This window comes from Panthera tigris, chromosome E1 (genome assembly GCF_018350195.1).
Source record: "Panthera tigris isolate Pti1 chromosome E1, P.tigris_Pti1_mat1.1, whole genome shotgun sequence".
Taxonomy (NCBI): Eukaryota; Metazoa; Chordata; class Mammalia; order Carnivora; family Felidae; genus Panthera; species Panthera tigris.
This window is the reverse complement of record NC_056673.1, coordinates 55,648,482-55,670,747: the sequence shown is the minus strand read 5'-3', so window position 1 is coordinate 55,670,747 and position 22,266 is coordinate 55,648,482. Positions and strand designations below refer to the sequence as shown.

Below are 22,266 nucleotides of genomic sequence, written 5' to 3'. Positions count from 1 at the left end.
TGGCCCTGCAACCCTCCCCCCTTGCAAGTACACCTCTGGGAGCCTGCAGGGACCGCTGTGGCTGCGGGGCCTACTGGAGAGCTGGGTCAACTGTCTGGGGAGGGCACAGGCAGGGGGCTGACACTGCCTGCAGACAAGGGAGGTTTCCAGATCTGCAAGAGACCCTGCGTGTGTCAGGAAGGGGGCTGAAGCCAGCACGGCAGAGGAGCGCTAGGCAGAGCTGGGCGTGTTGGCCAGCACCTGCAGGAGCAGCCAGGCTGTAGCTGGACAGAGGGACCATCTCAGAGCCTAGAACACCCTGGAAAGTCAGGGTTTCTGGGGAGAGTCAAGCAGTGCTGTGGGATCAAACCAAATAAGCAACTCACAGTGGGAATTCCGGGCCTGGGACACCAGCCAGCCCAGGGTCCTGACTGGCAAGGCAAGTGTTTCCACAGGGAAAGAAAGTGAACAAAATTTCTGCTCTGTCCTCCAGGACCCTGGGCCTCCCACCCCTGCGCCTCCTCTGCGTAAGATGGGTGAAGGCTGCATGCCATCAGGCCCTGGGAAGGCAAGTGGGTGTGGGGGCCCAGTACCTGCTTAGCCTGCTTCCAGGACTCCTCCCACTGCTTGATGGTGCTGTTGGCTTCTTCGAGCTCTTGCCGCAGCCGGGCCAGCTCAGCAGCCCCCGGCCCTGACAGGAAGGCAGGAGAAGTGCCTGGGGAGAAGCTACCAGAGGCAAAATGCTCCCAGATGCTGCTATTCATCCCATTCAGACCTGCATCAGGAAATGGAGGAAACATCAGGGTTCTGGAAGGCTTCAGACCCAGACCCTGGGCCCCATCCACCCCTGCCTGGAGGCTTCCAGGGGCTAGCTGTGCAAGGCTTCAGCAATATCAGGCCAGGGAATTTTACAGGATGTGTTGGCCCCACAGCTGCATCAGACCTACCGTAGCATTACCTGCTACTTAACACTTAGCACTTAACTTCTGAGGCTTAGCAACCTCATCTGTAAAATGAGGTTGCCATCACTTGCCTCACAGTGATTCAGGGGACTTGGGAAGGACTGGAGGGACAGCAGTCTGTAAAGGTGGCAATTTGTGATTGTGACTTGACTGTTGGGCTAGAGAGGGGAGAACCCCCCTTATACCTGCTGTGAGGTTAGGGAGGAAATTCGGGGGCAAAAATGTGGGCCAGAGCCTCAGATGATGGCAGAACTGTAGTAGGAAAAGTTCAGGGAACCCTGGTTCATTCTCCTTGGTTTATGATGAGTAAACAGGAAAAAAAAAAAGGTGTTGCTAAGAATCACACAAACGGGGGGCGTCTGGGTGGCTCAGTCGGTTGAGCGCCCGACTTCAGCTCAGGTCACGATCTCGCAGTCCGTGAGTTCGAGCCCCGTGTCGGGCTCTGGGCTGATGGCCCAGAGCCTGGAGCCTGCTTCCGATTCTGTGTCTCCCTCTCTCTCTGCCCCTCCCCCGTTCATGCTCTGTCTCTCTCTGTCTCAAAAATAAATAAACGTTAAAAAAAAAAAAAAAAAAAAAAGAATCACACAAACGGTAAACAGTGGAGACGATATAGGGTCAGGGCGTCTAACTCCAAAGGCTTACTTTCTCCAGTTAGCTGGGCTGCGCGCTCACCCAGCCATGTATTCATTTACTCCTTTGACAGATGTTTGCTAACACCATGTGCCTCGCTCTGTGGCCACCAGGGCAGCCCGTCTTCTAGAGGGGGACCCATACCCACCTCTGGCCTCATTCTGCCCACACTTCTCATTCTAATAACTTCTTTCTCACTCCCTTCCCACTAATCCAGCAAGGATTTTCCAGAAACCAAAGGATTCTTTCTGTCCTCCAAGCAACACATACACCCAAACTATGACAGATGTCATCCTATGTAGAGATCCTGAGATGTGCACTATCCATGACCCTATCTGCCCTGTCCCCAGAGGTGGGAACTCACGACCAACAAAATGTCCTCCTGGCAGCGAGCTCTTCCCATGCACCTCCCTCCGCACTCAGGTGGCACTTTCTCTCTTGACCGCGTCCAGGTCAGGTTCCCTCTATTATTCTGAATCACAAAGCCAGGCCTCTAACTCCACACAAGAGTGACAGTTTCTGAGTAGGCTCTACTGTCCGTGAAGGTCTGCCTCTCTGACTAGACCACGGCTCTGTGGCAGGAGGGACTGTTGGGCTCACACTCTATAAAACCCTGCTTGATAACTACACGGAGAGGAATGAAAGGAATAAAAGAGTGTGTGGCCAGCAAGAAGGGGTACAGTCAAGATGCTTCCAGAATACGAACAAGCCAGACAAATGTGACACAAAGCATCTGAAGCTAACAGAGCCAACATAAAATGGAACAGCCACCTTCAAAACTGGAAAGATGCTTAGAGATCAACGTGTTGCCCTGATCTCTGGTCAGAATGTCAAAGGTTGGCTCACAGGCTCAGGCTCAGTGTGACCAGGAAGCCCAGCACCCTCAGGAGAGGTTATTTCTTGATCTTCTCGAACAGCTGCTGGGGCGGGGCGGGGCGGGGCGGGGGGGGGGGGGGGTGGTGCTAAGGGCAGCAGCTGCTGTTTGAGAGGCAGCGAGCTGGGCACTGTGCTGTTTTACGCATTACCTCAGTGAACACTCACGCCAGCCTGCCCACGAGAGGGTACCCTGCCCGCGGTGGAGCCTGCAGCTCGCCAGGCCCTGCTTCTAGCCACTGTCATGTGATGTGCCCTCTAGAACCCCCCCAGTCCATCCCATTCCGGTTCTCATGTTCAACAGCCTTTGGGGTCACAGCCGGGTCTGCCTGGTGCCTCTGCTTCTAGGAAGGCCACCCTGAGCCTGGGGCAAGCCTGTGCAGACTTCTCCCTTCGTCTCTTTCCCTCACATTTCATTTAAGCCTTGCACCTTCCTTATGAGGAGGAGGATGCCATTATTTCTACAAACTTTAAAGCACAGGAAACTAAAAGAGGCTAAGCCACCTTGTCCAGGTGTACCCAGCTAAGGGAAACGTGGGGCAGGGACCCGACCCACCTCTAAGCTCTGAGTCCCTGCTCCAACCTCTACTCTGCACTGCCTCTGGCTATGGACAAAGTGGCCAAAAGCACTTCTAAAAGCCCAGACCCTGCTGCCCCAGGTCTTGGAGAGACACACCCCCTCTTACCCAAAGATCCATGTGATGCTGAGGTCCCCAAAAATGTGTTTTCGGACTGGCTCAGGTGGCCCTGGGGCTGCTGCAGGAAATGCGAGGAGAGGCTGACAGGAGGGGACGGGGATGCTGAGTGGAAGGAAGCAGAACTGCCCAAGGAGCCAGGGATATTCACGGGTGCAGAGCTCTGCAGCAAACTGCCACCTGGAAGAGAGGCCCCAGAGGGCCCAGTGAAGGCGGGGCAAGCTACCCAGAGCCACGTAAGCAGGGGAAGGCTCGCCTGCGCAGCGCGGGCCAGGCTGGACCCCTAGGAGCCCTCCCTCATGCGCTGCCCACCCACTACCCAGTACCAATTGTGATGCTGCCTGGGTGGGGCACCGTGCTGTTATCGAAAGTCTTCTCTAGGGCAGCCACCCCAAACTCATTCAGGTCCAGGTCATCCAGGGCAGACTCTGGGGACACAGAGATTGGTACATAAACCTCCTTGCCTCCCAAGGGGCCACAGAATCCTGAGGTTCCAGGCCTCGTCTCCAGGACCCACCTCTACTGCCTCCTATTCATGCTCGGCCCCACTAGACCCAGGCTCTCAAGCCTCTGCCTGTCGGGCTGCTCCTTTGCCAACATGGACACCCTGTGCTGTGTGCCTTGCCACGTCCGGCTCAGAAGGCTCTCTTCCAAAGCCTTCTGATACCTCTCCTGATGTTACAGCTTGTATGTCTCATCCTTGAGCTCTCAAGGGCAGGAAACAGATCTTTGGGCCCTCAGTGGCTAATGCACAGTAGGTGCTTGACAAACACCCACTGCCCTCTGCTGAACTAGACTGGGAGGCTGGGAACAATGTCCCTCCTCGAGGGCAGGAACACCCTATCTGCATCTCTGCCAGCCTGGTGCCTGAAACACGACCCGCCACAAAGTGCCACCCATAAAGGGCTGCTGACAGAGAAGGGCAGTTGTGTAGGTTGTCCGCTACATAAGGGTACCTAGTGAGAGTATAAGGCTGCATTGGTCCAAGGGAAGAGGCGGCTCTTCCTAATTTCCATAACAGAGCAATAGCTAATTTGCTATAAGGGCTATAAGGGCCCTACACCCTGGGCTCATTTTCCCTTTAGGTCAAAGGGCTCAGAGTGCCCACCTTCTGACTCTCCCAAGGTAAATGTCTACAGTGACAAGCACCCCGGTTTGGATCTCACTCGAGAGCTAGTTTCTCTGACTCCAGACCCAGTCCAGATCTTGGCAATAGAAACGGCCTAATTACCTATGACTGACTCTACCGTGTCGCTGGTGGGATAGAAGGGCAGAGCATTTGCATTCATGCCAGGGACGCTGCTGGTGCCAGCAGGGCTAGGGGGCGTAGCTGCCAGGCTGGAGGTGATACTAGAAGAGATGCTTGAGGTCAGGGGGCTGCCCACGGGAAGGATGCCCAGCATGTCCTGCAACGAGAGAATGAGGAGGAGAGACAATGGGGTGCCCGCTCATGGAAGCCATGGCCAGGGGCTGGAGGGAAATGGTGCAAACCAGGGCTCATCCAGTTGCCCCCAAGCTCAGACGGGACCCCACCCACTCAACACCTTGCTGCAAGGCTGGAGTTGGGACAGCTGTGGCTTACAGGCTGCAGGGCCCACTCACCCTAGAGTCCTGCAGTAGGGGAAGGGAGAAGTGAGTATAGCGCCTGACACAGTATAGACGCTCAAGAAATATTTTTTTGACTAACTCATGAGTGAGTCCAGGAGGTAAGGGATTGCAGGGCCTGGCCTGACCCCTACCTCTCTGGATTTAGGGCTGGGGCCCCACCTTAGTTCGGCCCTCGGGTTATGGGGAAAGCAGCGGCCCCCTTCTGCAAAGCCTGGGGTTCTGGGCCTATCCTGTCAACAGCAGGGGTTCCAGAAGGGGAGGAAGGGGGCTGAGAGCTGTATACCTGTTTGGGCTGAAGCAGAGGCTGCTCTTGGCTCCTGGGCTCTAGTGAGTGGGGTTTTAACTTGGCCTAAGAAAGAAAAGTCAGGGAGCACGGGATTCATGTGGTGCTAGGAAGGGCCCCTGAGTACAGGAGTCTTCCCAAGCATCCACCTGCCATGGCCCACTGAGGCTGCAGGCACCTGTCACACAGTCCCCCTCCACACACATACCCTGCTCTCCCTCCCCACCCCTACTCCATTCCCTACTCTAGGAACCAGGGGAGCTGTTCCCCTCCTCTCTGGTGACTCCAAGCCTCAGATAAGTCCAGTGAGGGACACTCTTGCCTGTTCCCCCAAGGCCCTGCCACTCTATCAAGGCAGCATAAGGCAGGGAAAAGACCAGATGGTGGGACAGGAGACCGAGGGTGGAGTCCCTGCTCCTCTATTAACTGGGTCTGTGAGAGGGTCAGGTGCCTGGCCATGCTAACTTTCCTGTTTCCATCTGTAAAATGGGATGGGCTCCCTCACTCTGCTCAGGGTCAAAGAGGCTGAGAACAGGGGCTTCCCAGCTCCCAGTCATATTCCCCACAGCCAGGCCAGGACAGCTCTCCAGGGCTTCTCCTGCCCCCTGCAGAAGGCTAACCTCACTGGACTTCCCCTTGCGTCCCTTACCTGGCATTTGAAATTTTTCAGGTACTCGGCTCCCACCTGGTCTTCCCTCTCAAAGCCAGGAGCCTTCTTATAGCTGCCAGGGGCAAGGCCAGACTCCCCAGGGAAGACAATGCCTTCCAGGTTCGGGGGCTTCCTGATGGAGCCCGGGGGGGAGCCACAGAGGTTAGATGGGCTGCCTAGGTTGCTGTTTCTACAGAGGAGCTGCAGAGAAGAAAGGGAGTGGCTTGGTGGGCAAAATGTGGGCTAGGCCATGGCCCATCCTCTGTCCCCTCCACAGAGGGAGATTCTTCAGCAAGGGGCTCCGTTCTATTTTCAACTGCCAGTGGGCAGCAACTACCACGCAGGGTAGTCTCCGTGAGGAAGTTATGGGGGAACTGTGACCGAAGGCTTTTGTCCCTTCTACCAGCTCTACCCAGGCTGACCAACACAGGCTCTGGGGACCCCACCCACCACTAGATCTTTGATAGAAAAACCCTGGGGCAGAAAGGGCAGAACTCCTTGGCCTGAGGCAAAATACCAGGGCCCCCTCCTCCAAGCACAGGCTGAGAGGGCACTGGGAGCATTAGAGGCAGGTGTTGACTCCTGGCTAGGCATGGTGCCCACCCACTCCCTGGATAGGCACGTACGGCGCTGAGGTCAGGGGCATGCGGGCTGGAGGGGCTCACGGGCACGGAGTCTCCGGCAGCAGACGGCATGTACAAGACAGGACCCGGCTGAGTGGGGCTGGACACGGTTGAGGAAGGTTGCAGGTCGTCACTGAGGGGTGGCTCTGCAAGAGACAGAGTCAGGCTGTCAGCAGGCTCCTTGCCAGCTCTGTCCCTCCAAACACACATTGGGATCTTTTTCAAAGGAGACCATGCACCCTCTGTATATAAAGGGAAAGCTCCTCCCTTATTTCTATTAATACTGTGTACTGTGTGCTTACTTTGTGCCAAGCACTTTGTATTCACCGTGAATCTTCACAATGACTAGAAGATACAAATAACATCAGAGTCTCCATTTCACAGATAAGGAAACTGAGGCTCATAGAAGTAATCTCCCTAGGTGACAGAGCTGAGTTGGGATTTGTACCCTGATCTGTACTACTCCAAAGCCTGAGCCATTAATTATTTCCCTGTGTTGCCTCAATAGGTGGTCCCAGTTGCCCATGGCTGGCGACGATCTCTGTGCCAAGAATATTCCCCTTCCTAGGGCCCTCAGCTTATTTTTGACCCTAATCCCAGAGATAAGGCCTGAGCCTGAGAAGACGTTAAGGACAACCAGAGCAGCGGTTTGTGGTTGACAAGGGTTCCAACTTGAGCTCCAGCTCTAAGATGGGTATTGGCGGTCTAGACTGCCGTGCGAGAACTGAGTGCCTCGCTATCCAGTAGCTATGAGCCACATGTGGCTAGCAAGCACTCACAACAGTGAGTTGTGTTGTGAGTGAGGGCTGAACTGAAATGTGCTGCAGTTATTCAATTACACAACAGATTTCAAAGACTTAGTTTGGACCAAAAAAAAAAAAAAAAAAGTAAAATATCTTGATTTTTTACAGTAATTATTTTTGAAATGATATTTTACACTGGGTTAAGTAAAGGGACGTTAACATTAATTTAACCTATTTCTTTTGCCTTTTTTTTTTTTTTTTTTTTAAACATGGTTACTAGAAGATCTAAAATGACACAAGAAGGGCTGCATTACATTTTGATCAGACAGCCCTGCTCTCAGCAGGACAGAGTGCCATGTTCAATTAGGGATGTCTGCCATGGATGGGGCATGGGGTGGCTGCTGAGATCTGCCTAGTTGGCTCTGGAAGGGTGCTTCATTCTGCCTGTGATTGTGAGTGCCCGACCAGGGACCTGGTCCTGCTCTGTCTCACGACCTTGGAAGCTCCAGGGCTTTAAGGCCAGTTCCGGGGTGTGTGTGCAGGGGGGACTGGAACCTCCAGCAAGGACAGAGCCTGTTGCTGGCTGGCAGATGAGAAGCCACTCCTCTGACTGAGCCTGAGCAGAGCGTGAGGGGAGGAGAGGGTGGAGAGGGGAATGGGAACAGCATACGTTCTACGTGGGCAAAGGCGCAGAAAGGTCCTCGGGGACAGCTGCCCGACTGCTGCATGTCGTTGCACTTGGTGGATTTATAGATCTGGAGGGCAGAGCAGAGGCACATCAGGCTTAGGCAGAGAGGGACAGGCAGGCATGGGTGCCTTCAACATGGGAGGGTTAGCTTAGTAATCTCTTTTCTCCTCCCCATTCCACGCCACTTCCCTAACTCTCTCCCTACTGACTTCTTACTCAAACTCCTGAAGCAGATACAACCACCCTCATGCTAAGGACAGCCCCCCCTTCTGGGGTCACAGGTTCAACCAGCCCTGCTTAGGCCCTCACAAAGGGATCTTCTCTATGCTGCTTCCCCACTCAGGGTCTTGGCCAGGGCTGTGACCTCCGGATGTCTCTTGGGACATTAAGGGAGCCAAGATCAGAGGCAGCATCCCTCTACCTACGTGTACCCTGGGTTGGGATCTACATCTACCTTTCCACCTTGCTGTCTGCAACCCGTACAAGGTGGCCTCTGCCCATATGTCTATGCCTCCATGAACCCATGGGCAGGGACAGCATGTGCCTCTATGTACCCTATTCCAGATCCTGGCACACTGACATGGCTCAAGGCTACACCATGGGGCCAGTGGGCTGGGTTGCCGGTACCAGAGACTCTGATCTGAAACACATCAGCTGGAAGGGACTTTCTTATTTTTTTTAAATCTTGAGGTCATTGGAGTCTAAGCACCATGAGTGGTGCCAAGTCCAGAATGGCCAGGTAACTATGCCCAGTCCCTGACGCTCCCTGACAGGAGGCCCGGGGTGAGGGGAAGAAACAAAATTGGGAGCAAGGGGGGCTGCTTGGTGATCGTGGGCTCAGAACAAGGCAAGTTACCCAATTAGGATTCAGGGCTCCTCAAGCACTGCCTAGGGAGGCCTGGATGGTGTCAGCGTGATATCTGCCCACATCTGCCCAGACCTTCTTTTCCTTTTTCCCGGCTTCCCAAAGAGGGTATGTTAAGCCACCCACAGTTCTCAAAGGGCCCAGCCCCTGCTCCAAGGCACACCTCCGGGTGGAACTGCTGCTCCGTGCGGGTGTGGCAGTACTGGCAGGCATCTCCATTCTCACACTTGCCGGGGTCTCCCCACTCATCCCCGTGTTTCACGTTCGGACATGGAGATGACCTGGTCCAAGGAGATGGTGGGGTCAGAGGGATGCCAGAGAGGGAGACACTGGGATCTGGGGAATGCCAACTAGATGCCTGTTAAAGGCTCCTCTCTGGTCTCCCTGCTTCACAGGGCCAGGCTCACAAAGAGAAAAGAGGAACTCCAGAGTGAGAACCTTAGTGGGGCCAGAAGCCAGGCTCTGCTTCTCTGGAGCAGTACGGCCGTATCAGCAAGAACACTGTTTGGTCCCCTTCTGCTGGGTCCTCGTGTCAGGTATTCTGCAGCCCCAGGAGAGCCAGGCTATAGCCAGAACCATACTCTCCAGACCATGGCTTATCCCCAGCAATCACCCCTCAGAATCAGAAGTGGAGGGGCCTTAGAGATCATCTGACCCAAGTACCTCATTTCGTGGCAAAAGAGGATCCCAGTGGACTCGCCACCATTCAGCTGTCCTCACTATTCCCTCCCTTTGTACTTGGGTCCTGCGATTCTGTAATCCCTAGGGCTGGTCTCCCTGCCTCGCTGTGAACACAGTGGAAGCAGCTCCCGCCATGATCCCTTCCCTGCCACCCCTCCCTCCCATGGCTGGCCTGCTTGGGCCAAAGGACCTGTATTTGTGTTTCCGGGGGCTCCGCCGCCGGTCCTTGCTGTTGTGGTAGTAGGGACAGGCATAACCCTGGCGGCACAACCGCGGGGGCTTCTTGCACGGCTCCGTCTTATAGTTCCCCAGCACATAGGCAGTTTCTACACAGGGAGCCAGAGGCAGGGGTCAGGCAGATGTAGCAGGAGAAGGGGAAGGAGAAGCCACATGGGAAGGGGTCCAGGAGCTCAGGCCACCTCCTCATGTGCCAACACCAAGACTGAGACCCAGGAGAGAGGTAAGAACCATCCCTTACTGGAGATGCAGCACACAGGGTAAAAAAGGGCACTCTCAGGAGGGTCAGGAACACGTGTGTATGTATATGTAAATATTCTTAAGTACACACATGGGAAAGTCCCCTGAAGAATTTGGGGAGCACTGAAGTGATGAGAGGAAGGCAAGGTATATCTAGGGAAACTCCCCAGAGGTGCCCCCAAGTGACTGGACTGTGGCTGGATATAAGGTGGGATAAAAGGGCGGTAGTGGGCCAAATCCTTAGGGCAACTATGGGCAGGAGAAAAGAGAGGACAGGAGGAGGCATGGCCACTTGTGGGACCACCTTTACCTTGCCACCGAGGCTCCTCACTGAGGATTTTTTCTATCATGGCGTGGCTTGCAGCCCCAGCCGTCTGGCCTTCTATGCTGCCCTCTACTGTGGTCTGGCCGTTCTGCAAGGCCTCCATGGCCTGGAGCTCTCTGGGAGGAAAGGCGAGCAGGGAGGAGGCATGAGGGGAAGAGCAGAGTGCCAGCCCTGCCCTCCATCTGTGGGACTCATCGGGTCAGCGGCCAGGCCTCCAGCCAGGCCCCCACCCCAGCCCACAGCTATCAGCCCACCTGATGTCGTAGACAGGGGAGCGGAGGTCATGGGGCCCGTGGGCGAAAGCGCAGTGCAGGCCGTTTTTGGTGCAGTTGCCTTTTGAGTCTGTCTCGTGGATACAGATTCCAGTTTTGTAGTAACGCAAGTGGTACCTGCGCTCAGTGTCCCCTGTGGTCCTGTGCAGGAATGGGCACCTGAAACGTTGGGGGGAGGGGGCTCACTCACCTTTGCCCCTACAGCCTGGGAGATCAGTCCCCGCCCTTCCCCACCACCCAGGTGGTGCACGGATAGCAGGTTGAGGAGGCCAGCAGCAGTGAGCTCTGCTGACGTAACAGAACCACCGTCCCACCATCTGTTGGATGCTGTAGCCCTCAGGGCCCAGAATTCCCACTTCAGCCTGCTCAGCAAGTCCTCCCACAAGTCCTCTCAAAGACTGAGTACGGTCAGGGCCCTGGGCTGACTTGAATGAAGTTCCAGAGGGGGGACACTCCTGGGACAGCAAGTGCTGGCTGGATCCGCAGAGGTCCACAGAGAAACAGTCTGCTCACAGCATGGGCACACCCTCTCCTGCCCCAGGGCTATATTAGGCCAGGGCCGGAGGAGGGGGAACAAGACCTGGACCTCTGGGAGAAGAAGTGCAGGGGCAGTTCAGTGGTCTGTACCCATAGACCCCCGACAGTGCTTCCCGTTACCGCCTCTGCAAGGTTCAAACAAGCAGGGTCAACAAGCGTCCCCTCTGTGAGGTCCTCAGGTTTGCCCTTTCTATACTTCTGCTTAGCAGAAGAGAAGCCTGTGTAGGGTTTCTGAAAAGTGGGTAAAGAAGGGGCCTCCCCCAGGGGATGGCAAGGTCTGAGCCCCGGTCCAGGCCACAGGAAGGTGTGCCATGATGCAGCAGTCTCCCCAGAAGCAGCCTAATGGCTGGCTTCTCAGACTCTGCCTGGCCTATTCTGAGGGCACCTGACCCAGGAGACATGAGGCTCCTCTGAGGGCAGGCGGCGGTGGGGGGAGGGTTGAGGGGGAAAGAGGCGGGGGACACTCACTCGTCGCCCTCCGGGCAGAGGCCCGTAGCCTCGTCGTACTTGGTGCAGTAGACGTCGGGGCTGTAGTTGAAGGTGCCGTCCCGACGGCGGATGGACCGGCGACGTCGCTGGTTCACGAAGTGCCAGTGGAAGCAGGTGTAGGGCCGGTGCTGAGTGCATTTGTGTTGCACAAAGAGTGGGCACTGCTCCGTGCGGAATTCCTTCAGGTACCTGCAGGGAGAGCCCCCACGTAGGGTGGGCCAGGAGCAGAGACTTAAGACCCCTGCTTCCCAGCAACAAGTTAGCCACCAAGTTCTCTGAGGGCCCTACTCTGGGGTGCTAGTTCCATTAGGACACCAAATAAAGGCCCAGAGCTAAGGGTGGACCTTAGTGTCCAGATCCTTCCCAGTACCCAGGTCCCAAGGCAGCCTGAAGAGCAGGAATCATAGGCCACAAGGGCCCTCAGCAGTCAGCTGTCTGCCGGGTTGCCAGCGGAGGGCTTAATCAGTGGCTTAGTTCTCTGAGGCTTCTAAGACCAAACCACCGATCGCAGGCAAAGGGCTGCAAACAAGAACACGGGGGGCCTCTCCCAAACTTCCTGCAGGGTCCTCTGTGCCCAGGTCTGCCTGCCGATCCCTGGAGGTCTCACCCTGTCCCAGGAGTGGGGCTGGGGCTCCAGGCTGAGGGCTGGGGGGGGCTGATGCTTTGGAGCTGAAAGCCCAAGTCACAGAGTGTTCCCTCTAAGCTACTGAGTCTGAAAACTACTGTCCTGTCTGCCTACCTTCTCTCAGAGACACTTCCTAGGGCTACACAGGTGTCTGTGAAAGAGCTCCTTTTTACAGCAGCATCTGAAGAGACTCGCCCTCTCAGCCTTGCCTGCCCCCAGTACTCTCATACCTGAGCACCTGCAGCAGATGGGGCTGTTTACGTCCTAACCTGGGGATCCGGGGGCACTGTCCTTTGGGCCTCCTCCCAACCTTTGTCCCTCTCCTCTGCTTTTCACGTAATGGCCAAGACATCCCAACACATCACCCTCCCAGGCACTACCCAGTGGAGGGCCCCAGACCCACTTACCCCCTTACAGAACATGTCATCCATCTGTGCTTTGCTCACTCTATGTATCCAGGTGAAGGGTTTCTTAGGCTTGGGGGCCTCTACGTGGGGGGGGGGGGGGGGGGGGGAGGCACTGGGGGCAGACAGCGCAGTTTTCTTTATTCGTTCCCTCAAGCCCTAACAATGCAGGCAATAAATGACCTGATAAGGGGCACGTGATGCCAGCGAAGAGGATGGTTCCAGAAGGCACAGAAGACTGTGTGCAGAAGAGGGCATGGAGTGAGGAACAACCTGACCTGAAGCAACTGTCCAGGCCTGGAGTAGCGCCTGAAGCTAGAAGGCACCAGATGAAGGCGAGAGGGTCCAGCCCAGGTCTTTGGCTCAGGCCAGGACACCCGGGGCCTTACTTGTCTGGGCATACGGAAGGTGTAGGGACAGGTAAGTTGAGGGCTGAGATTTTCCAGATAGGTTTTCTTTGATGCTTTAATGAAATGTGCTGAAAAATCCACTCAACCTTAAAGTGTGAAATGTCCAGGTGTATGTATCGGGCCAGGGGAAGCTGGAACTGGGTACTCCCTGAGGAACACGAGGATTTAAGGGGCAGTAAAAATTCGGAAGAGAGTCTGCTGTTCATTTGGCACATATCTAATGAGCATCCAGTTGGTACAGGCATGCTGGTAGGCACTGGGGACACCAATGAAGAACCAGGTCCTTGTCAGCCCATACTTTTATGGGAGAGACATACAAGTACCAGGCAGAATCAATCAAGTGTGGAAAAGGTTATGAGGGAGGTTTGCTGAGGGTTCTTTGGGAACCCAGAGCACGGGGCCCAGGCTGGGACAGAGAAAGGGAAACGGGGAGGTGTTGGTGGATGAAGAATGTGGGCAGGGCGTTTTAGGCAAAGGGCTAAGTGTGAGCTCAGAAAGAGGATGTCTGGGTCCAAGAGCTCCAGGCACATTTGTGGGATGTGAGAAGATGGGACAGGAACTGGAAAGGGGAGAGGAGGATAAGGTGAGGTGTGGGAGGAGCCAAATTGCAGGGACATCATCTCTGGGCCCCAGGGACATTGTGGGACACCAGGCAGAAACCTGGAAGTCTCCCGAGGGCCTGATGTTCTCCTGTCCCTTTTGGCATTGGAACACAAGATCTTTCTTCCTACCTGGTTGGACAGAAAGCGGCACCTCATGCTGCACACATGTCCCAAAACCTGGCCCTGAGTTGGGACACCCATCCTCCAAATGACTAGGCTGATCCCTCCTGGACAGCACATAGTCTATCTGACTCTGGACTCACTAAGAGACCAACTCAGGAGGTGACAGATGGAAAATGGGAGAGGAGGAAGCAGAGTCTAGGGCCAGGAGCAGAGAAGAGTGAAGGTGGTTAGGAGTGTCAGATTAAACACAGGACACCCATCTAAATCGTATTTCAGATAAACCAAATTATTTCACAGGGCATAGTTATACTAAAAATGTATCCATTATCTGAAATTCCAGTCTAACATCCTGTATTTTTATTTGCTTAATCTGGCAACCCTGAGTGGTGCCTGTCTGCTTGGTATATCAGTGCCTCAGCGAAAAACCAGGGAGGCAGCCAGGGGAAGGACTCTAAGATGTGGTCACCCTGACTTTGGGCATAGTCTGTCCTCTTTGAGAAAAGAGTCCTGGCAAGACTGCTTGCTTGGGGCAGTCACGTCCACAGTGTCACACACAGAAGCCACGGCTCCACAAGGGCTCTCAGCCTGGCAGGGATGCCACAGAGGACAGATACGGAAGCAACAAATAACCTTTTAAGTCATAGGCCAGGGACTTGGTACCTTTTAATAAACTAGTCTCTTTGCTCCCAGCCTCTCCCCTGTCCAAGTTAAGCTACACAGCACTCATTATATTCTTCAGAGAGCACAAACTTAATTCTCACTTTGTTAAAAGCCTTTAGTTTCCCCCAGTAGCCCTGGATAAACACCAACTATTCAGCCTGGCATTCCAAGCTCTATACATCTGGCCCAATATTTTTTCCCAGCCATAGTTCCCTTGATTACTCTCCATTCCCCTGCTAAAACTGGAGTCCTTGGTGTCTTGCAAATAGATCTTTAATTTCCCTGCCTTTGTTCATGTCCCCTTCCTTACCTGTAGAAATCTTTCAAGGTTGAATTCAACGGTAAGAAACCTGATGTCACCACCTCCATGCCACCCTCCTTGACTTCCACCTATCCTCCCCATTCTGCCCATATCCCCAGCTAAAAGTTATACTCTCTGTTTTGCCAACATTTTCTCTAGATACTTTTGTAGCCTTTATCCTGCATTGCATATTAACAATGTGTGTATTTTTCTCTACTATTTTTTTCTTTTATTAGATTATAAAATCCTTGACAGCAAGTAAAAGCTAAGTACAGTTTGCTGAATGAATACAAGAAATGAGGTCACAGAAAGAGAAAAGCCCACAAAACAATAGCAACAGCTTTGGGATGCTGCCAGCAGGCAAAGCATTGAGAGCGGAAAGCCTAATCCTATGCCCTCGTGCAAAGTATCACACTGCAGGAAACCCATAACTCAGCAGACAGGGCAGTTTCCTGCAGAAAAGCCCCTCGTGAGAAGGGGCCGAGTGACAAGATTTAGTGCTGGCAGAGAGTCCACCTTCAACCAACTACAATCAGAAGAGAGAAATTTTTAACCTTTTGCTAAAGTCATTAATGGAACTGTACTACCTGCTACCTAAGAACTAAAACGTTTGGTCAGAACTTCCCACTCTCCCTCTCCCACTCTGACCCTGTGCTAACCGGCAATGCAGTACCCAGAAAGCAAGGAGAAAACCACTTAGAGATCACTTTTCTATTTTCATGGATTAAAATGAAACAAATTTTCAGTGGAAATGCATAACTATCACTGTTAAGTACCCATCCATCTCATCTTAAAGGTTTGAAAGTACAAATCTAAGAAACGAAATATGTTGAAACTTACTCTTTAATTCAACTGGTTCTCAGGAAACCCAAGAAGTCCTGGGATCTAACGGAGGAAGGCAGACACACCAACTACTCACTCCCCCCACTCCCATCCAAGCTCTGAGGAGGGTACAAGGCCCCCAAGACTCAATTCTTCACACTCTCACCTCCCAGGAAGACCTCCACTCAAGGGTAAAAGCAGTAACATAGAATAGTTCCTAACTGCAAGGCCTCAACGAGCTGCTACTACAGCCAGAATGAATCCAGAAACCACACAGGCCTTGGGGAAGTAAGAGCTCTGAGACAAAGTCATGCCTTCAACTGGTAGAAGGATCAACAAAGCTTGGAGGGACACACAAATGGTCAGAGCTTCACCTTTCCTAAACAGTGCCTTCCTATGTGCCCAATTGGGAACTAAGCTTAAGTAAAAGCTATCTTTCACTTCTTTTCAGGACATCACATTAATTATCCTCGTTATGGTTTATTTATACATGTAAAAAAAAATATGATGAAAGTCACATGCCCACCTACAAAAAATTTGGAAAGTGGAGAAAAGGCAAAAAATGCCCTTAATCCCATCAATAAAAATGTTAGCCTTCTGGTAATAAATTTTCTCTATTTTTACAGATTTAATCATTATGTATCTACCATATTGTTAAACTGCTTTACACAACTATTCTTTTCTCTAAAAGCTTTCATTTAAAAAAAAAAAAAGTTTTTTTTGCTTTTGTTATTTTTTAGTGTCTATTCATCTTTGGGAGAGCATGAGTGGGAAAGGGGCAAAGAGAGAAGAGGGCAGAGGATCTGAAGTGGGATCCATGCTGATAGCTGCAAGCCCGATGTGGGACTTGAATTCACAAACCATGAGATCATGACCTGAGATAAAATCAGACGCTCAACTGACTGAGCCACCCAGGCACCCCAAGTTTTATTTTTTAAGTAGGCTCCATGCCCAGCATGGAGCCCAATGCAGGGCTTGAACTCACGACCCTGAGATCATGACCTGAGATCAAGAGTTAGATGCTCAACCAACTGAACCATTCAGGTGCCCCTAAAATCTTTTAAAATCAAATATGTGTATCCACTTAAAAAAAAAAAAATTAAATACTGGGGCACCTGAGTGGCTCAGACGGTTAAGCCTCCGACTTTGGCTCAGGTCATGATCTCTTGGTTAGTGAATGTGAGCCTCACACTGGGCTCTGTGCTGACAGCTCAGAGTTTGGAGCCTGCTTCGGATTCTGTGTCTCCCTCTCTGCCCCTTCCCCGCTTGTGCATGTGCTCTCTCTCAAATATAAACATTAAAAATTTTTTAAAAATCAAATACTTTCAAGGCTTACTGGATTATTTTCATTTTCCAAAATTCTAAATAACAGAAAAAAAGCAGGCTATTGGAAATCTAAATTTAATCACTTGCCCCACTAAGTGATAGCACATGAGGGATTAACAAGACGTTATATCACTCTAAAGGAGGTGATGAATCGAGCGCTAAACTGCTACCAGTTCAATTTCTAACTAAACTTTAAATCCTATTCCAAGTTTCCTCATTTAATAGATTTATCAATTTGGGTGTTTCACTCTCTTCTGGGGAGAAGTGTGAGGAAGAATTAATCTGAATACACCAAAAACTATCAGAGGTGACAGAAAGAATATAAGTTTACAGGCAATGGGGAGAAACGAGCTGCTGTTCTAATCCAAACCTAGTCCCCCACTGCTTGTAGAACAGCGTGTTTGTGGTCTCACTGACTCTACCTGCCTACTGCCACTGACCTGCTCCCTTCCCCAACAACAAACCAGACTCTAGAGCAGGATCAATGAACTTTTTCTGTAAAGGACTAGATATAGCAAGTATTTTAGACTCTGAAGGCCAAGAGGCCAAATCGAGGATATTATGAACTAACGCAACGAGAGAAAAAACAAAACTTCCATTTTTATTGATGAAATTCAAAATATAATAGTTGGCTACAATAAAGGTCTAATAAGACCAGATTTTGGGGGGTGGGTGGAATAATATTTGTAAAGTTAAGGGTCCCTCACATCAAATTGGTTATAAATGTTCCTCTGCTAATGCAGATTCTGTAATAAGATTTTATATATTTCACCTCTGAAAACGTCTTTTCACATAGATAGGTATGGCCAAATGCCGTTATCCTTCCACAAGCATGATTTTAATTGAGCATATCCTTCTCTTAGAAGACACTTGTAGGATTATATTGGAGTCTTGATATTTGCCTTTTAATCGCTTCCATTTGAAGGTTTGGTGTAAACTCCTTAGTTGCACAGGTAAATGGATTTTGAAATACGAAATTTCTTTTGCATTCACACCGAGCTGCAAAATCAGTTAGAACTGTAGTTTTTCTTTAGAAATCATACCCACAGGAACTTTGTGTAGGAATGTAGATCTTGCCTTTGTTTCAACTTCTGATAGTACACAGGAAGTATATAAAGTAACTGGACGTGACTCAAACATTAGTAGTCGAAATGACTGAACTACAATTTAAGGTTTGCAAACAAGCTGTTTGCCCTGTAATTTTAGGTTGAATTCATTAAAAAACCTTATCCAGTCTGCAGCAAAAGCCAATTTCCAAAGCTATTCAGTGTTCAGTAGTAGTTGAGAATGATTCTTCTCATTCAGGAAAGTTTCGATGTCAGCCCTGAACTCAGAAAATTACAAGAAAACTTCACCACTGCTGAGCCATCAAACTATTGTGTGGTAGGGCATCAGAATATTCAGTTTCTGACAGAAATTCATGGAATTGATCATGGTGAAGTCCACAAGAGGGAGTAAAGTTCACTGCTGATTCTAATGGTTCAGTAACACATGATAGATTCAAGTATTTCTCCCCAAAGTACCTGATGAATAACATAATGAATAACCAACCACAGGCTTTAAACACCTTACAATTTCATAAGCTTTGCAAATTTGTCCAGTGAGGTTTTTTTCTGCTCCACAATATTCTTACCACCATCAGTTGTAACAGATATTAGCAGATCATACTTCAGGTTGTCCTCAGTTTTTTGAAAATATTCTCAGCTGTCGTTGTTTTAAATAGACTATTCATTGATGCTAATTCTTCAGTCACTTCAAACGAGACATTGACTCCATGAAGAAACCAAGAGTAACAGTAGGATCTGTTGACTCATCTAGAGCCAAGGAAAACCACGTGAAATCATTTGCCTTGTTTTTTGACTACCGATACTGCTCCCAAGGACTTCAACATTTTGAGAAATTGTTCTTGTCGAAAGGCTAACACTTTTAAACAAGTTTGTTTTCTCTAGACATATTTCTTCAGCTGCTGCAATCAAACACAATTTAATTAATTCAATATTGGTAAATGGCTTCCCTTGCTTAGCTAATAAATGAGCCACTCGGGAAACTTACTTCAGTTGTAGCCTCATTTTCATTTTTGTGAAGAAATGCTGCTGTAATGAAACAGTCCCTTTAAAATTTCTTTTTTTAATGTTTATTTATTTTTGAGAGAGAGAGAGACAGAGAGACAGAGAGAGAGAGAGAGAGAGACACAGAGTGAGCAGGGGAGGGGCAGGGAGAGACAGAGGAAGACACAGAATCTGAAGCAGGCTCCAGGCTCCAAGCTGTCAGCACAGAGCCTGACGTGGGGCTCAAACTCACGAACTGTGAGATCATGACTCGAGCCGAAGCCAGATGCTTAGCTGACTAAGCCACCCAGGTGCCTCAGTCCCTTTAAAATTTCTAATTTTTCTATTGTTTCTCAGCCTTTTGGCTAAGATCAAGTGTAAAATTTCTAATTTTTCTGACCATTGCCTTTCTTTGAGTTGGGATTATTTTGACAACTATTTAGTCTGGTAATGTTAATGGAGGGGTCCTTTCAGCACAGCCTTTTTTTTTTTTTTTAATTTCTACACCCAACATGAGGCTCGAACTCACAACCCAGAGATCAAGAGTTGCATGCTCCACTGACTGAGCCAGCCAGGCACCCCAGCACAGCTTTTATTAAAGACAGCTTTGCCACCTAGTTTGATAACAAAATAATTCACACTCTACTGTGCCCTAAAGACATGACATTCAAAGTCCATTTTTCTCTTCCTCTTGTTCTGACATAATTGGTAGGCACTGGTAATAAAGAATAAATAAAACATTTTGATATGCTGATACACCCAGTACTGGAAACGCTGTCAAGTTATAACTGTTGTCACTGCAACCTATAGTACACGGAACAGAAACGCCAAGCAAGGAGAGTGCCACATATGGTCTCTGTCACACTGCTGAATCTTGCAGCGTAAAAGCAGCCATAAACAATACGTAAACCAATAAGGAGAGGGTTCCATTAAAGCTTTATGGACACTGAAATTTGAATTTCATATAATTTTCATGTGTCATGAAATATTCTTTTTCAACAATTAAAAATGTAAAACACATTCTTAGCTCACAGGCCATACAGAGGCAGGTGGCAGGCTGGATGTGGCAAACGAGTCGTAGTTTGCCAAGCTCTGCTCTGAAGAGTTGGAATTCCCCAACACACCATAACCCTCCCCTCACATCTCGATACTTTTGAGCATATTACTCCCGGTGTCTGGATCACCTTTTTGGCTTCTCCTCCACGTGAGGAGGGTTCCCTGCCCCTGCCCACAGGTGTTAATCACCTTCCTTCCATGTTTCCACTGCAATGTATGAATACAGCCCATATAGCCCCCACCATAGCTGTTTGTAGTCATGTCTACTCATCTCTGCACCTCTGCAAGCTGGCTCACAGCAAGCATTCCAGATATGTCTGTCTATCCAAGAAAAAGCCAAGCTGTAAAGCATCACAAATGGTACAAGTTTGGTCCATAGCAGCTATATTCTAAACCCGACAAAACCAAGAGAAGCAATTCCGATCTCTGATTTACATGCTTCTCCTGGCAATTAAGGAACCAGTAACTTCTCTAGCTACCTTCCCCACAATGTCTGTACAGCCTTGTTCTTCACCCTGAACACTAATTTTGAGATCAGCCTCACATGCAGACTAGAAAAGCAACCAGTGGGATGGCTTGCCCTGTAATTCCTAGGAATGTGTGGAGCTCGCTAGAGATGCATTAAATCCTTTTTTTGTTTCCTCCAAAAACTAAGGGGTATTATGATGACTATTTGGCAAAAACTGGGTACTTAACTAAAGATTTATTCAGAAAAATAATAGAAGTAGATCACCAGACTATAACAGGGGGGAAAAAAACTAGAAGGAAAAATACATCCAGTATTATTGATTTTAAGGGTTACCTGGACTCTTTATTGAATGGGGATTGCTTTTAGAATAAAAAATTTAAAAAAAGCTTTTGGAAATGTAACCCATCATATTAATGACAACTTGACAATCTATCCTGACCCCAAATTAAATCAAAGATGTTGCTAATAAGCCAGAAGACTTCCTTTAAGTTAAAAGTGAACTGTGGTAAATATTTTTGCAAAGTAAATCACTATTTGAATGTCATCCAGTTTATGATGTGCAGAACCTGATTTGGACACGTATGCAAAGTGGTTAGATTTGAGTAAAACTGCAAATAAAATAGCGACAGCCTCTGGAGAAGCAACAGAGGAGATGGTGCAGGGAGACCAGATTTGCTAAAGACTTGATAAAGCTCAATATCCAGAGTGAACAACAACATGTGAGCCAAACAAAAAGGGGGCGACAAGCCAAAGACTGAGCCAACAGAAGAAACTCCAGACACTGCCACGCACACCCCAACCTGGAGGGCCATGAGGAAGCACTTGGTCCTGGAGAGCCCACTACTCTCCTGGCCAGTCAGATGACTGTTCATAAGCCTCACATGGGGAATGTGATACGCACACATTTCTAATGAGCCACAAATATTCGTCTTTATTACAGCCAGTCTCCTAAACACTGAATTGCATCTTTTTCTTTTTTTTAATTTTTTTTTTTTTTTTAACATTTATTTATTTTTGAGACAGAAAGAGACAAAGCATGAACGGGGGAGGGTCAGAGAGAGAGGGACACACAGAATCTGAAACAGGCTCCAGGCTCTGAGCAGTCAGCACAGAGCCCGACGCGGGGCTCGAACCCACGGACCGTGAGATCGTGACCTGAGCCGAAGTCGGACGCTTAACCGGCTGAGCCACCCAGGCGCCCCGAATTGCATCTTTTTCAAGCAACATACAAGCTTTACCATAGAAACAGAATCTTAACAAAAAAAAAACAAAAAAAACAAATAAACAACAACAAAAAAAAGAATATTGAAGAAGAGGACCATTGTTTGCAAGTAAGCTCTATGCCCAATGTGGGGCTCGAACTCAGGACTCTGAGATCAAGAGTCACATGCTCTACTGACTAAGCCAGCCAGGCACCTTGTTCTTTAACATTCTTTACTGAAATCTAACCACAAAGTGATAGGATTCTGCAACTAACAAAGGAAAGAAAAAACAAAAATATCGCCAGTCATTGTCAAATAGTACACTGTAGTATGCAAAGCCTCAAATGATACTCATCTGTAATCTAGTTTCCATATTAATATTACCCCTACCCATACAGAATTCCTAAAAAATTTTAGTCATAGAGGTCATAGACCACGGCTTACCAGAATTCTTCATTTTTAAGTTTGAGAATAAAATATTTATTTCCAAGGTGAATACCTTAAGAGTTGTTAAGCAGATTAAGAATCCTAAATTACTATCCAAATATGCATACGATCATACACACACACACACACACACACACACATTTTACAATTTGCTGCAAATCTTTAATTTTTGAAGAGCTTAAGTACTAACAGTTCTAGATTAAGTGTTTATAAGGATATATATACACATTCTGTTCTGACACCAAACATAACCCAGAAACCATACAACCATGTAACAATAACTTTACCAGTGGGAGCTGCCAGAAAAAGGCTTTTAAAAAACAAGACCAAATAAAGCTAAAACTTGGTTGGCAAATATTTGGACAATTCTGAGAAAGCACTATACGGCTACA

General features: G+C 49.6%; 1 protein-coding gene and 1 long non-coding RNA gene across 7 annotated transcripts in view; both read right to left on the bottom strand.

The window, feature by feature from the left end:
• UNK (unk zinc finger) overlaps window positions 1-22,266 on the bottom strand; it is a 33,362-nt gene that overhangs the window by 2,562 nt on the left and 8,534 nt on the right. For 4 of the 6 annotated variants that reach the window (XM_007091271.3, XM_042967507.1, XM_042967506.1 and 1 more), the window contains 13 exons: window positions 11,359-11,568; window positions 10,336-10,512; window positions 10,067-10,197; window positions 9,470-9,605; window positions 8,762-8,879; window positions 7,716-7,800; window positions 6,306-6,448; window positions 5,680-5,880; window positions 5,031-5,096; window positions 4,371-4,545; window positions 3,466-3,567; window positions 3,131-3,319; window positions 573-754 (listed from right to left, as the gene is read on the bottom strand). In XM_007091271.3, coding sequence (XP_007091333.2) covers window positions 573-754; window positions 3,131-3,319; window positions 3,466-3,567; window positions 4,371-4,545; window positions 5,031-5,096; window positions 5,680-5,880; window positions 6,306-6,448; window positions 7,716-7,800; window positions 8,762-8,879; window positions 9,470-9,605; window positions 10,067-10,197; window positions 10,336-10,512; window positions 11,359-11,568 — 1,915 coding nt within the window. Of the gene's footprint in view, window positions 1-572; window positions 755-3,130; window positions 3,320-3,465; window positions 3,568-4,370; window positions 4,546-5,030; window positions 5,097-5,679; window positions 5,881-6,305; window positions 6,449-7,715; window positions 7,801-8,761; window positions 8,880-9,469; window positions 9,606-10,066; window positions 10,198-10,335; window positions 10,513-11,358; window positions 11,569-12,411; window positions 12,478-22,266 lie in introns of those variants that run through there. The other 2 variants (XM_007091269.3, XM_007091270.3) reach the window with 2 other exon arrangements.
• Window positions 17,233-18,832, bottom strand: LOC122233738. Its single transcript, XR_006211427.1, has 2 exons — window positions 18,705-18,832; window positions 17,233-18,615 (listed from the first exon to the last, which is right to left on the bottom strand). It is a non-coding gene; the product is annotated as an uncharacterized LOC122233738 (long non-coding RNA).